General features: G+C 41.4%; 1 protein-coding gene across 1 annotated transcript in view; it reads left to right on the top strand.

The window, feature by feature from the left end:
• TRANK1 (tetratricopeptide repeat and ankyrin repeat containing 1) overlaps positions 1 to 15,515 on the top strand; it is a 124,934-nt gene that overhangs the window by 102,652 nt on the left and 6,767 nt on the right. The window contains exons 17-22 of the mRNA XM_066585630.1: positions 1,406 to 1,562; positions 4,156 to 4,244; positions 6,441 to 6,544; positions 7,110 to 7,242; positions 13,212 to 13,357; positions 13,468 to 15,515. The exon at positions 13,468 to 15,515 is cut by the window's right edge and continues 867 nt beyond it. Of these exons, the coding sequence (XP_066441727.1) occupies positions 1,406 to 1,562; positions 4,156 to 4,244; positions 6,441 to 6,544; positions 7,110 to 7,242; positions 13,212 to 13,357; positions 13,468 to 15,515 (2,677 nt within the window). The remainder of the gene's footprint in view (positions 1 to 1,405; positions 1,563 to 4,155; positions 4,245 to 6,440; positions 6,545 to 7,109; positions 7,243 to 13,211; positions 13,358 to 13,467) is intronic.

Raw genomic sequence — 15,515 nt, 5'->3', positions numbered from 1 at the left:
GCGCAAAAAATTATCAAAACGTCACATGCACCTCAAAATGATGCCAATGAATAATGTCAAATGATCCCGTATGTAACTTATGGTAGCAATGCTTTTAATGTGCAAATATATATATATATATATATATATATATATATATATATATAATAAAATAAATTTGGAATTGCTGCAGAGAGACCTGTTTTCTGGAGAAATATATAAATCCTTAAATAAAGAATTTGTTTAAAAAAAAAAAAAAAAGAATAGAGAAAAAAAAATGGCTCAGGAGTGAAGGGGTCAAAAGGGTTGTGCCAATATACACAACCCCTCCCTAATGTAGAGCCTGGTGTGAAAAGCTAATGACTCTGTACTTTAGCTCCTGCTCTCAGTACCTCTTCCAATCAGTTAAAGGGGTTGTCCCGCGGCAGCAAGTGGGTCTATACACTTCTGTATGGCCATATTAATGCACTTTGTAATGTACATTGTGCATTAATTATGAGCCATACAGAAGTTCTAAGAAGTTTTTCACTTACCTGCTCCGTTGCTAGCGTCCTCGTTTCCATGGAGCCGACTAATTTTCGGCGTCTAATGGCCAAATTAGCCGCGCTTGCGCAGTCCGGGTCTTCTTCTTTTCTCAATGGGGCCGCTCGTGCAGGATGCCGGCTCCGTGTAGCTCCGCCCCGTCACGTGCCGATTCCAGCCAATCAGGAGGCTGGAATCGGCAATGGACCGCACAGAAGCCCTGCGGTCCACCGAGGGAGAAGATCCCGGCGGCCATCTTCAACCGGTAAGTAAGAAGTCACCGGAGCGCGGGGATTCAGGTAAGCGCTGTGCGTTTTCTTTTTTAAGTCCCTGCATCGGGGTTGTCTCGCGCCGAACGGGGGGGGGGGGGGGTTTGAAAAAAAAAAAAAACCCCGTTTCGGCGCGGGACAACCCCTTTAATCTTGCCCAGGAAAGTTGTGGCTTTACAAGTATTTCTCCTAGCAGCCACTACAGGGAAAATGTAGTATCACAGGACAGCACAAGGCAAAAGAAATCCTCATGCAGTTATGTCAATGGAGAAGTTAAAGAAATGAATGGCCCTTTAAGTCGGGGACAAAAAAAACCTAAAAAACGTCTGTCCTTGAACCACGCAGTATATCACTTTTGAAACTAGTAAATCAAAGTTTCAGTCTCGCTTCTGTCAGTAACAGGTAAGTTTGTTGAACGGGTTCAGCAACTTGCAGTTTAAGCACATATTCCATCAAAAGTGAACAACTGGCGCTCCACTAGAGCAGTGCGATGGCACTGCTTTTAGTATAGTCTCCCTCTTCTCTTTTTCTTTATGCACCCTTGAAATCTTCCCGTCTCTTTTGCTTCCACTGCACTTGGTGATCACAGAGTAAAGTACTCCGTACTAACAGCTCAACATTTCCTTCTAATCTAGATGTTAAATGGCGAACTGAAACAACTCTACACAGCTATCACCAGAGCTAGAGTAAACCTTTGGATATTTGATGAAAACCATGAAAAGCGAGCTCCTGCGTTTGACTACTTTGTGAAGGGAAATTTAGTAGAGGTGGTTGACACAGATAACAACAAAGGTAACACACATTCCGTTTATTGTGCTTCTGAGATTTAGTACTGCGTTCTTTCAACTACTGTGGTTACAGCCTTGATTGTTAACAAGTATAGTCAACCCTCTAATATCATTGTCTTCTATTTTCGCCAGTTTCCAGTTTCACTGATTTTTTTCAAGCCAGAATTTCGCCTCTAGTTTCACTGGCTGCTTCTAGTGCCATTGGCGGCCGCTGGGCCATATGACCTCGCTGCTGACTTGGCCCACGTGATCTCCTGCTCAGGGTCTCCTCCTCCTGATGCTAAAACATTACCCACCCTTCTCCAGCGTCGCTGAGGGCACTAGTAAAACAGTACTGTAGTGTAATGTAAGTGGTCATGTTTACCCGGAGCAGTTAGCAGACTCAGCCAGGTGCGTGTGAGGAGAGGTTGCAGTTCCATAGTCTGCAAAGAGGAGTTTTCAGCGAGATATTCTTAGCCAGGATAGAGTGTGGTGGACAAACCCGCTGCCTTACCGTTCTACAGCAGAGTTCCAGAAGACTCTTTCTGAGGTGCATCTTAAACAAACAGTGAGTAACAGCTACCCGGTGAAAACCAAAGCCAGGATCAGCATGTTGTCACTAATATACCTTCAGTTAAATCCAACTCAAACCTGTTCTTCTAAACTTCACTTGTGGGGAGAATTGTCTAATCAGTCTTCAGTTAAATATTAGAGTGTTGAAAATCAGAGAATCATCAGATCAATCTTACTGTAGCTTGCCTGTTGCATCCTTGTTCAGCTGAGACAAAGCCCTCCACAGAAAGTTGTAAAGTTAACCTGTTGTTTACCGATATCAAAGGTAGTAAAACTGCTCACTCTTAGTTTACGAAACTATACTGGACTGATCTTCATTATTTCTGCGTCATCATCATCCGAAGTGTCCAAATAGCAACACCTCAACATGCAGGTAGCAGACTACCAATTGAGAGAGCTAATTACACCTGTGAGGGACACCGATGAAACAGCCACTCACACAACCTCTTAATATAGAGGGGGGTAGCTGCTTGGTGTATACTCCCACACAGAGTAGATACAAAGTGGCAGACCTTCTTGTTCACCATGCAGACTTGCAACCTATTATTGACGCCATAATAGTTCGGCAGGTTGCCCTGCACTTCAAAAAATGAACCACATTGAGTGTGATATCACCGTGACAACAAAAGGCCTCCGTCCGTACCAACTGTAAGTGTATTCAGGTGTTACACAGTGATAATGCTGAGGACAGATAATGATGCCACCTGCAGTCCTATGTAACAGCACAGAGAACACAGTGATAACGCTAAGGACAGATGAAGTAGTTAGTAGATGTGACCTGCAGTACTATGGAACAGCACAGATAAAACCCAGTAACCTGTTCAATAACATGTAAATGTTCATTTATTCTTCACAGTAGTCTTTTATATTTTATTGTTTTTGGTATTAAAAACCATATTTTTCTCCATTAAATGTGGTTTGGTGTGTTTTTTGAAATGTATAGAACAAATTAATTGGATTTACATTGATTCCTATGGAAATAATGGCCTCGAGTTTCATTGGTTTCAAGTTTGGCCAATTGCTTTCGGACGGATTCCCAAGAAACCAGAGGTTTCATTGTATATGTGGAATAATTGCTTTGTATCCATTCTTTTTCATTCCTATTTATTTTAGTTACATAAGTCCAGATACTTTTTACAGATGCGACCGTAAGGTTGGTGGGGGTGTATGATGATTTATTTACAAAATTAGGTTTATCGCAGCATTTTAAAAAATACATTTTTCTTTATTTTCCTTCTGTGGGAGAAGAGTAGTAAATAATCAGCATAACAAAGTTATGAAACTGAGCAATTTTAAGGCCTTTTCACATGGCCATTTACATGTCGTGCCCAAGGTCTCCAGAATAGGACATGCTGCAATTTTTTTTATTTCCACACAAACCATCAGGCCATGTGAAAAAACGCCCATGTGAATAGTTCAATTGGATATAATAGGTCTGTATGTTGTTAAATGTGGATATAAATGAGCACTTAGTCTGCATTTTTGTGACATTATACTATAATTCCTAATAAGGAAGATGGAACAATATCTCTGCAGCGCCACCTGTTGGATGGCAGCATTCCTGCAAATCAATGTCCAACCCTTTATACAGGTCTTAACAATAGGTGGTGCTGCAGATGTATTTGCATATTACCCAGAGGAGCATGCATGGCCTTATAAATCTCCTCACTCATCTTCTAGGTGCTCTTTTCAAGGAGAGACCATACCCCTCCCGACTCACGTCATCGGCCTCTGACTAGCCAAGCCAGAATCCTACTGCACATTGATGAGGGGCAAATACCCAGAAACAGCTGTCTGTGTATGGGTTCTGGCTTGGTTTTCAATTCCCAATCTTTGTTAGGTGGTGCTGCAGAGGTATTGTTCCATCTTTCTTATGTACATATTTCCCAGAGGAGCATGCATGGCCTTATAAGTCTCTGCACTCACCTTCTAGGTGCTCTCCTTAAAGAGAGACAATAACTCTCACCCCCCACACACACAGCAAATTCCTAGTTGCAAATTATTACATTGGTAGCAATATTGTAATCTATTTTTTTCCCTCCCAGATCTTGATGACCACATGTTTGTGAAAACCTCAACTAAAGAGGAATGGATTTCTCAAGGAGATTATTATGCGAGACATCAGTGTTGGAAGGTTGTTCTTTTACATAAGTATCCTGCCAGTGATCAGTGTTACTAACAACGAACAGAAATGTGGTGATATCCAACAGATTCTGTATAATCCAGTACTAAAACAAATGATTGCCCTCTGGTTAGACCTTGGTGTGTGCATTAGGGAACTGCTCTCCTCCGACTCTCTTCATAGGCTGGAGACTGTAGGGAGATCGAGGACAGTAGCTGCAGGGAAATATAGGTTTTGGCACATCGACAAAAGCTATTGTTTAACTTGAGCAAGTAGTTTATTGAAAAACAATCTGTATAGAGAGAAAAAAAGATTGTGTGCTCTACAGTCTGTGTAATAGAATTATTTAACTAATGGCAGAGTGTGGTTAATCGGGTATGAAAATTGTGCAGTAAGGTCCAGACGAGTAGATTTCAGTAGAATTGACACCTTGGGAGCCAAAGTATTGCAAATAATACGGATTACCAAAGCAAGGTAAATGGTAGCACCTTCTTGTGGGCGCAAAATTAGATGGTCTATTTCCTATAGCACAGTAATTCATCAGTTCCTACAGACAATAACTAGTATACAGAGTAAAAATGCCAAGGTCTACAAGCAGAGGGGAAGTTAAAATAATGTTGGCCGTGGAATATGTCCTGTCATTGAGGCCAGGCCTAGGGATACTGCGCCAAAACAGTAGGACAAAAAAGGGGGAATATAACATTTAGGGGATCGGCGGGGGAGTCAAACGACAGGTTTGGAGGCGGTTCTGCTGTCACAGGGGGTATCCATCCATCCCAAATTTTTGCTGATTTGTGGGGGTATTTCCTATGCAGATACAATTTTCATGTGGTAGCATATTATTCATATAAGAGGAATTTAGTGCTCCTGGATTTTGTTAATGGAGACAGCAGGATGATCACTGTGTGCTGAAGATTGCCAGACTAGGAACACTGCTCTCCCCTTTGACACCACTGGGATCCCACCACAGCAGATCTTTCTAGTTATCCTTCAGTGAACTCCCATCAGTAATGGATGTATGTTAGGAAATTGCTCAAAATGCGCTTAAATGGTTCTACAGTGGAGTATAACTGGGAGGTGAAACTCTGTTCTGTAAGTGTTTCGTATTAAGTTAATTAAAAATAGATGTAGTCTACAAATGTTTTGCTTTGATATAATATATTTTGTACTATGCCAGTATCCTAGTCTAATCCTAACTGGCCCTTTTGATCTTCTTTAAAGGAGTTGCCCCACTTCTAGCTGCAGGATGCAGACAGCTCCATACATTTTGCAGTGGTCCTCGTTGGTACTGCAGCTTGAGTCCTATTGAAGTGAATGGGACTTCAGCCTACAGTAGCAGCTTGGGCCACTGCACAATGTACATACCTTTCTGCTTCCTGTAGTTAGAAGTGCGACAACCCCTTTAAGTTCTCAGTCAAAATGGGTACTTGTCATTAACCCCTTAACGCTACAGGACTAGAGTTACATCCTGCAGCGTCTGGGCATGTATGAAGAGAGATCGCAGGGCGACCTCTCTTCATGTCGTGCAGGCGTCAGCTGTTTATAACAGCTGTCATCCGTGGGCAATAGCTGCAATCAGCTGCGCGGCTGATTGGCACTATTAACCCTTTAAATGCCACTATGTTCGGGGGTCCCGTACTTTCCCCCCGCGATGAGATCGCAGGCAGCTGTGCGGGTATCGTGGCAGACGGGGGTCCTTCTGAAAGGCCTTAGGGCTGTCTTAGCAGACTGCCTAGCAAGCCTGTCCCTGTGGGGTGGCTTGATAGACTGCCTGTCAGATAGCAGGATGATGTAATGATGCTATGATGTACGATGCATATTGTGGTCCCCTAGAAGGACTAAAAAAGAAAGTAAAAATAAGATCCATGAAGTTGTTGTTTTTTTTGTTTGTTTTTTTCACAAAAAGTAAAGTAATAAAAGTTCAAATCACCCCCCTTTTGCTATATCTATATTAAAATAATCTAAATCCTAAAACAAAAATACATACTTGGTATGGCCGGCATCCATAAAAGTCTGATCTATCAAATGAACGCATTATTTACCCAACACGGGATGTAGAGCATCCACGTAGCAAAGTCCATGCTCTGCACATTGCGGGAATGAGACCTTATAGAATTGTTCTCAGAAAATTCTTAAAATCCATGTCAGATGCTCTGGACAACAGTTCAGCTCAGTACACGTTATAAAAGAAATATTGTATGTTTTCAGGTTGCAGCTAAGTGTTACCAAAAAGGTGGTGCAATAGAAAAGGAAAAGCTTGCCTTTGCCAATGATGAAGTATTAAATCTGCAGACAAGGAAAGCCAATACAAAGTAGGTACAACTATTTTGTATTGCATATATATGTAGATGTGTTCACCAATACTTTGAGGTATTTAGGGAATTCTGACAGTTTTGCTAGTGCAGTATTGTGAACATGGCTAGGCTGATAGAGGGGCCTACATGTACTTGTGTCCTTGTTTTTAGGGTCCCCAGCTGTTGGAAAGTAAAGTTTATTTCTGCCTCTGCCAGTGCACTGGCGGTGGGACGTCTAGTGGATGTGTTCTTTGTGCAATAAGGTTCTCCACAACTCTGATTTATTGCTGGATCATGCAGCTTGGATATCTTTACAGCTACCAGTCAAAGTCGTGGAGCTGCTCATTGAGCAGAGGAGAGCACTTCAGTGAGACGTCCCAAATTCGGTGCATTGGCGGCAGGGGCATCAAACTTCACACTTCAACCACTGGCAGCATTCAAAAAAGTTAATCTGATCCCCTCTTCCTTGCCTCCAGCTCTCACAGCAAAACTGACAGAATTTCTCCAACTTCAGCCTTTACTTCCAGGACTGCCTTTTTTGTGCAATATTACTTGATTTGTATTTATTTCTTTAAACCCACAGAGTAAAACCTATGGAATACTTAAAGCTTTCTAAGACTTATCTGGAGTGCTGGGAGCCAAAGCTAGCCCTAAAATGCTTAATGAAGGCCAAAGAATTTAACCTCTGTGCAGAACTTTGCAAGAAACTCGAAAAGGTAGATGTAATACATATTTCTGATTGTTAGAAGCTGATGCTGTTTGTACTGAATATCGCACGTGATTTTGAGATGTTAAGGCAGTATTTATAGGGAACCTGTCGCGTCCACACATAAACTACGTAACGGTACAGTTAGTGAAGGTGACATGGAGGCGGGGAATGTGTGTTTTTTTTTGTTTTTTTTTTGGCTTCTTCAGGCTTAAATGGAATACATCCGAAGATGCATGAATATTTATACACACTTATGACACACATACATGTGACAAGGCACAGACAATGATGTGATTGGTTTGCACTTCAAGGAATACTGCAACAGAAACACAAACATTTTCAACTAACCACTGATAAGGGAGTGAAAGTTTTATGGTCCCTTGATTACTGTTGGGGGATCACCAGACCAGGAATACTGCAACAGAAACAGAAACATTTTCAACTAAACACTGATAAGGGAGTGAAAGTTTTATGGTCCCTCAATTATTGAGTGGTGATGGGGCGGGGCGTCACCAGACCAGCAGTCTTATCTGTGCTATAGATGTCTCATATCTCCCATTCACGCATAAATCCTCATGATGATTTTAATCCTCCATTACGTGTCAAAACTTGTTATACATTTATATGCCCAAATTCTTTTATGGCTTTGTGACTTGAAACCACCCTTCAATATCATAACTCTAATATCTTCTAAGTTGTGTCCATGACTAGAGAACCGCTTGGCCAAAGATAATTTTGTCTTTCTCTTTTTAATCGTGTGCCGATGATATCTTGTCCTGGCTTTCAGTTTTTGTCCTGTTTCTCCAACATAGAGGCCCCCAACAGGACATTTACTGCATATGATCAGGTACACAACATCAGACGTGGAACATGTGAATGTCCCTGGGATCTTGTAGTCCTCCCATGTGTTAGGGATTTGTATCCTGTCCGTGGTCAGTACACGTGAGCAGGTCTTACAGCGCCTTACATTACAGGGATATGTTCATTTTTGTGTGTCAGAGGACAATGCACTCCTGATTTATAAGGTTCCTGAAATTTGTAGGTTGCCTGTAACCTAGGAGGGGAAGGTCCGAGAATATGGTTTCAAGATGGTCATCCTTGTGTAGGGTGTGGTGGAGTTTCTCTGTGGTTTTCCTTAGTACCTCTAACTGCGGATTGTAGGACACTACTGGAGCTGCACGATTGTTTCTTTCCTTCTGTGTATCAGAGTAGTTGATTTCTGGGTATCCTGGTGGCTCTGGTGATTTGGTCATCAATTGAGGTGGGATGGTAGCCCTGATTTAAAATGTCCTCTTAAGATGGTATAGATGTTCCTCTCTTGCCTCTTGGGTTGGAGCAGATCCGGTTGTATCTGATGGCTTGGCTGTAGACAATGGAATTTTTTGTGTGTTTAGGGTGGAAGCTGTCCCACCTGAGGTATCCGATTAATCGGTTTTCGGTATAGGGATATCTGTATTGAGTTGTTTGAAATTTGTATGGTGGTATCTAAAAAGTTGATTTCGGTATACGAGTAGCTTAATGTGAGGTTTATGGTGGGGTGGAATGCATTCAATCTCTCATGGAATTTTATTAATTCTTGTTCCGTGTTGGTCCAGATGATGGCATCTTGTGGATCCCGCTCTTGCTCAAAGTGAATACAAGGTATGCAAGGTTGATAAATAGGTTTGGTATCGTGTTAGCCAGTAGAACAATGTGTGATTGTTCTCAGTAAGAGAAACCAAGGAATCTTGTAGATATGATACCTTTTAATGGCTAACAAAAATACATGATGTTACAGCAAGTTGTCGGGGGATATCTCGCCCCCTTCGTCAGGCTAATGAATAGCCTGACAAAGGGGGCCAAGATATTCCCGAAAGCTTGCCGTAACATCATGCATATATAGTAGCAACCTTTGTATTGCAATAGCCAATGTTGGTTATACAATCATAATGTAAAACCAACGCAAGTCAGAAAAACAAATATAGAAAAGTAGCATAAAATCTGCTAATTAAAGCAATAGCCTGCATTATAAATATTGTGATAGAAATACAATCTGGAAATTCAGTGTCAAGATGAAACATCCAAAAATCCTCACAATCTGTAAGGCGACAGTTGAATTTGTGCCAACTTATTATCTTGATTTAGTAAAGGTAAGTATTTGCAAATAATTAGTGATGAGCGAGTATACTCGCTAAGGGCAATTGCTCGAGCGAGCATTGCCCTTAGCGAGTACCTGCCCACTCGATACAAAAGGTTCGGGTGCCAGCGGCGGGGAGGAACGGAGGGGAGATCTGTCTCTCCCTCCCCCCCCCCCCCCCTCTCCCCTGCTGACTGCCGCTACTCGCCGCTCCCCCCCCCCCCCCCGCCAGCACCTGAACCTTTTGTCTCGAGCAGGCGGGTAATCGCTAAGGGTAATGCGCGCTCGAGCAATTGCCCTTAGCGAGTATACTCGCTCATCTCTACAAATAATGCTTTTAATTTGATGTCATTAAAGCAATAGTATATGGAAGGCAATTTCATTATTTTTATCCAACGCACATTTCTTCTTTAGACTTGGGGTTAATGCTGCTTATTTAAGTACAAATTAGCCATTTGATTGGCTGGTTTGCAAGTAAATAGATGGCTTGTCAGAATGACAGTACGCTGTGACCAAGAATGCCGTATCTATTCCTCGCAAGCATCTGATGAATTTCCCTTAAAATAGTTTTACTGGAGTTCTATGTGGCTGAAATCAAGTTTGTGTACTTTCCTATTCTGAGATCTGCATTACATGATTTTTACGCAGAAGGAAATGGCAAGCATGGCTTGACAATATGTCAGTATTTTGAAGGAGCCCCTCTTAGCATTTCTTTTGCCAGATATTGCATGCTGTTTCCAGAGAAGAGCACAACTTATTGTCCGGCAGATACATTTTTTTTAAGCAAGTTTTTTTGTTTTTTTTTAAATTTTCAAAGTCGCAATCTATTTAAAAAAATAATAAAATTCTGCAGTTTTCACTCTGGCCACTGAGCATAATAATTCGCTAACACTTTCTGTTCTGTGGAGAAATCTTTTCAGTAGCCTTCTCATTATCACAGGCAGCAGTACAATGAAAGAAACATATATAACATAGGATCCACTATTCAGAATAAATGGTCACAGCTAACCTCCTTCCCCTCCCTGGACATATCACAGAGCATCCCCAGAACATTCTACCATAGAGGTCAATGGATCCTTTCCTGCTCATTATGTCTGGCCTATAAGGCTGCTGCAAAACATATGTCCAAATGTTGTTGGCCTCAACTCTGGAAAGATGGCAGGCAGTTATCTGCAGGGAATAAAATAGAAAAAAACTACAATCAGAAAATAGTAACAGAAATTGGCTTTATGTTGAAAAATATATAGGTAATACATTCTCTTTTAACCCCTTGAGTGGCAGGTTTCCTATCACCCTGTCGTGCCCACCAGGGCAGGTTTTTTAAAATGGTCTAATCATTGAATTTCAACTAGTTTTGCAGTTGCGTCTCAAGAGCCATAACTTTTTCATTTTTCCATTGACATGGCCATATGAGGGCTTGTTTTTTGCGGGACAAGTTGTGATTTTTTAAACAGGGGGGGAGGAAAAAAAGAAATGGGGAAAAAAGAAAAAAGGGGCCATGTCATTAAGGGGTTAAATAATGTATTAACTTCCTTCTCTGGGTCATTACGACGCACATGGATACCACATGTGTGATTGTATTTTTGATTTTTTTACAAAGTAAAGGGAGACAAGTGTTTTTTTTATTTTTTTAATAATTTTTTTACTTTTTTTTTTTTTAAATTTTTTAAATTTTTTTTATTTTTTTGGTCCCTTTAGGGGACTTCCACAGGGACCCATCAGGACCCCTGATCACATTCCAGGGGTCCGATGGTGACAGCCCTTTACATGCTGCAGTGACAGCCCTTTACATGCTGCAGTCACATAGACTGCAGCATGTAAAGGGTTAACACAGCAGAGATCGGAGGTTTTCTCTGATCTCTGCTTTAAGAGCTAGTACCTAGCTGTCCTCTGACAGCTAACAACCAGCTCTCCCTGCCACAGAGACCATCGGCTGGCTTCTGACAAGCCGATGGTCTCTATGGCAACCTGTAAACAAAGCAGGACATTGCCGACATGTCGGCAATATCTTCTGCTGGGTTTTCAAAGCCCTTGCACTGCTCTGTGTGGGACTGTGCAGGCAGAGCACACTGTCACCGCTTGTGGCATTGTGCTCTGCAGCTCCCACAGTGATACATAGCCCGGAAATCTTCCGGGCTATGTTGCTATGAGCAGTGGAGCTCGTCACGGAACTTTTCCGGGCGTGCCACTCAAGGGGTTAAAGGGCTACTGTGACAAAAACATTTTTTTCCCTCCCTGCCACGCTCACCTTATTGCCTGTCATACTCTGGATGTCTCCTGTATCTATTGCAGTCACTTTTATGCAATGCAGTCTCCTGTCATCAGACACCATCTTGATAATGAGATTTCTCCCTGCTTTCTCTTTCACTAGTCTATGCTGTGAATTCCATGATTGATCAGCATCATGCCACATGAGCAGCTAGAGCCTGTACCATCTCTGTCTGCTGGGAGGACAGTGTCATTATCACTACTCTGTACATTCACTTAAATAAGCTTATAGACCTCATAGACTGGTAGAGTTGGAAGGGACCTCCAGGGTAATTGGGTCTGACCCCCTGCTTAGTGCAGGATTCACTAAATCATCCCAGACAGATATTTGTCCAACCCTTGTTTGAACACTTCCATTGAAGGAGAACTCGTCACTTCCCGTGGTAACCTGTTCCACTCATTGATCACCCTCAATTTTTTTTAATATCTAATTTGTGTTTCCTCCCTTTCAGTTTCATCCCATTGCTTCTAGTCTTTCCTTGTGCAGATGAGAATAGGGCTGATCTCTCTGCAGTGTGATAGCCCTTCAGATATTTGTAGACCACTATTAAGTCTCCTCTCAGCCTTCCCTTTTGCAAGCTAAACATTCCCAGATCCTTTAACCTCATAGGACATGATTTGCAGACCGCTCACCATCTTTGTAACTTTTCTCTGAACTTGCTCCAGTATGTCTGTCTTTTTAAAAGTGGGGTGCCCAGAACTGGACTAAGAAAGAGCAGAGGGGGATAATTGCCTCATGATCTAGACTCTATGCTTCTCTTAATGCATCCCAGAATTGTGTTTGCCTTTTTGGCTGCTGCATCACATTGTTGACTCATGTTCAGTCTGTGATCTATTAGTATACCCAAGTCTTTTTCACATGTGCTGCTTAGTCAAATTCCTCCCATTCTGTATGTGCTTTCTTCATTTTTCTTGCCATGATGTAGGACTTTGCATTTCTCATTCTGTTAGTCTCTGCCCACTGTAAAAGCTTTTCTAGATCTTTTTGAATACTCTCTCTATCTTCCCTAGTGTAGCTATCCCTCCTAGCTGCGTCTAACCTCTGCAGTCTTCGGAGAGTCGACGGCAAGTGCGCATATGTCTCCCTTCCCGGCGCGAATGCGCACTTACCGTCAACCCCCCATGGACGGCAAAAGTTACACGTGGCCAGGACGGCGGGAGCACGCATGCGCATGCAGGACCCTTTGAAGATGACCCCTCACGCTGCACCTGAACAACGGAGGGACCAAGTACAATGGGATTAGGTGAGTATGCTTTGTTTTTTTAACTTTTCTGTTTCCACAGGTTAGACTGTAAAGTGATGCAGGTGAGTATAATTTTTTTTTATTTTGTTAACAGAACCCCTTTAAGTATATAGTAATGAGGCTGAATGAGCACTGAATGTTAGGTCTCTATAAGGCTTTGTTGTGGTCAAAATGCATAATTGGTAACCTTTAGTACGAAAATTTTAAATAAATTAAGAATTGGTAGGTATAATGTGGAAAAATAATGAATTTCTCTGGAACCTTTCATGTGATTGCTTTGTACTTTTCCCCCACACTTTAGTGTTTTTATATCCTGGCTAAATATTTTCAACTTCTTTTGTGTTGTAGAGCAAAGATGCAGCGTTTTTCTATAAAAAAGCACAGGACAATAAATCTGCTGCCCAAATGTTTGAACAGATCGGAGACTTTGAAGCAGCACTGAACCTGTATTACCTTGACAAGATGTATGATGATGCTGCTGCTGTTATTGAGAGGTGCTAAGTCCATTCAATTTGCTTTAGCTTTAAGATTTGTATTGCTTAATGAAATGTAATTAATTTACACCTTTTTAACCTGTGACTGTTGCAATTTTCTGCATTTTCAGGTATAAACAGAAGCATCCTAATACACCATTACAATTCAGGATGAAGCAATTCTATTTGGAAGCTGCTGCAGATTATTTCAAGCACCATAAACTAGAGACAATGAATGAAATGCTTTCAAACCTTCAAATTGAAGATCAGTTGGTTTTCCTTAAGAATCGAAAACTCTGGATAGAGGCAGCTGACTTGCTTAAGAGTAATAGCAGGAGTGAAGAAGCAGCAGCTCTGCTAAGAAAACATGGCATGCTGTTAGAAGCGGCAGACCTGACCATGCGGATAGAATTTCGGGCATCGTGTCTGCTTGCAGCAGCTCGTCGCAGCAAAGCAAGTGATGGAGACCCTGGAAATAATCTCTCAAAAGCACTGCAACTGTTACGTGGAACAAACCAAGATGTTGAGGCTGCAGAAGCAACACTACTTCAAGGAGTTTTGGAAAGAGATTTTAGAAAAATCATGGACTCATTCTATTGTTTTAAGGAATCTTCTCATCATGCTGGTGTTGTGGAGGCGCTATATCAAGCTTCAGTCTGTGAGGAGTCCAACCCATCACTGCTGACTTTGGCATCTTATGGCATAGAGTCACTGGTGATATTGATAAAAGCTTTAAAGGAGACTAAAAACAATGCAGATAGGGAGGCAGTTAAAACCTGTCTAGAGTTTTATGGTCTTGTACAAACTGATGAACAAAATTACTTTATTCTTCAACATGAAGGGCCCAGGTTCTTGAATATACAAACAGAGGAGGAAAAGAGAGACACAGAGCTCAAAGATGTAAAATTGTCGCTGCAAAAACATTTTCTTAAGTGGTTGCTTGAGATTTCTGGAAAGATTGTTGTAAACTCTTACCCTGATGTATGCTCTCGGTACATCGTAGGACTAAAGTGCGCAGATGAGAACTGCAAAGATTTCCACCAGCCTCTACAATACTTTGACTTAAAAAAAATCTTAGAGTCCAAAAAGAAATTAATAACTATTTGTGGATTGTTACTTGAAGCAAAAAATGTCTCCGAAGAATATTCTGAAGGGCTTAATGAAATTGTAAATCTTCATGGCTACAGATACTGCAGTTCCCTTTTAAGCTTAGTTTTTTCCAAACATTTTCATCTTCGGATCCTTTCAGAAAACCCAAAAATGTGCAGATATGTATTACTCAATATTCCGGTGCCAGCGAAGACTATGCTTAATAAATTTCTTGAATCCCTTTTGAGGGAAGATAACAAACATAGAAGGGAGTCTACTGACCTTTGGCTAAAACTAATGCAGATCTGTAGCATAGTATCTAGGTATCCAGATGGACTACAGCGTTTACTTGAGGAAGAAGAGAGGCAATTTGTAAGGGAATATGAAATTCAGAAAGTTAATGATTCACATGAAGATGGAAGCAGAAAAATCTATCTAGAGGGAAGATATGGTATGTTGAAGCCTGATACAATGAGTGACTCGGCAAAAATGACTCATATCCATTTTTTTCGCCTTCTGCAAACCTCATTACAGCAGTTATATGAACACAGAAACCCAGACAGTTGCAAGAGATATTTTTTCAGGTTCATGAATTTGCTGGTCAAGAAATGTGTTTTGCCATTGATTCCAAACATTGGCAACACCATGATGTTGTTTGAATTCCAGTTCATGCTATCTTGTACTGTACTCATGAGGTTTGGAAAGGAAACCAGAGTTGTGCTTCCAAAAAGCTACATTTCCATTCTCCACTATTGGGAATACATGTTTGGAAAGAAGGGTAGCCTGAAAGATACATACTCCATCCTGTGGGAATACAGACCAAAAGATGTTTGGCAGCTCACAAGACACTTCAGATATCATAATTCTTATCTTGCCAAAGTCTTTTCTGGTTATGAGAAAGAAGAGTTCAATGTCCTATTAGATGCATTTAGTGATGTTGATTGTGTTTCTTCAGGAGAAGCTGAAAGAGCAATGGTATTCTGGTTGGTGATGATGGTAAATCTTAATGGTGTCATTCCTGAATGGGCAAAACCTATTCTTACAAGGCATACTTCAGAGATCCAAAGTAAGTTGGACTCTCTAAGAAATG

This window comes from Eleutherodactylus coqui, chromosome 12 (assembly GCF_035609145.1).
Source record: "Eleutherodactylus coqui strain aEleCoq1 chromosome 12, aEleCoq1.hap1, whole genome shotgun sequence".
Lineage (NCBI taxonomy): Eukaryota > Metazoa > Chordata > Amphibia > Anura > Eleutherodactylidae > Eleutherodactylus > Eleutherodactylus coqui.
The sequence above is the reverse complement of the archived record's forward strand: the minus strand, read 5'-3'. Positions and strand labels throughout refer to the sequence as shown.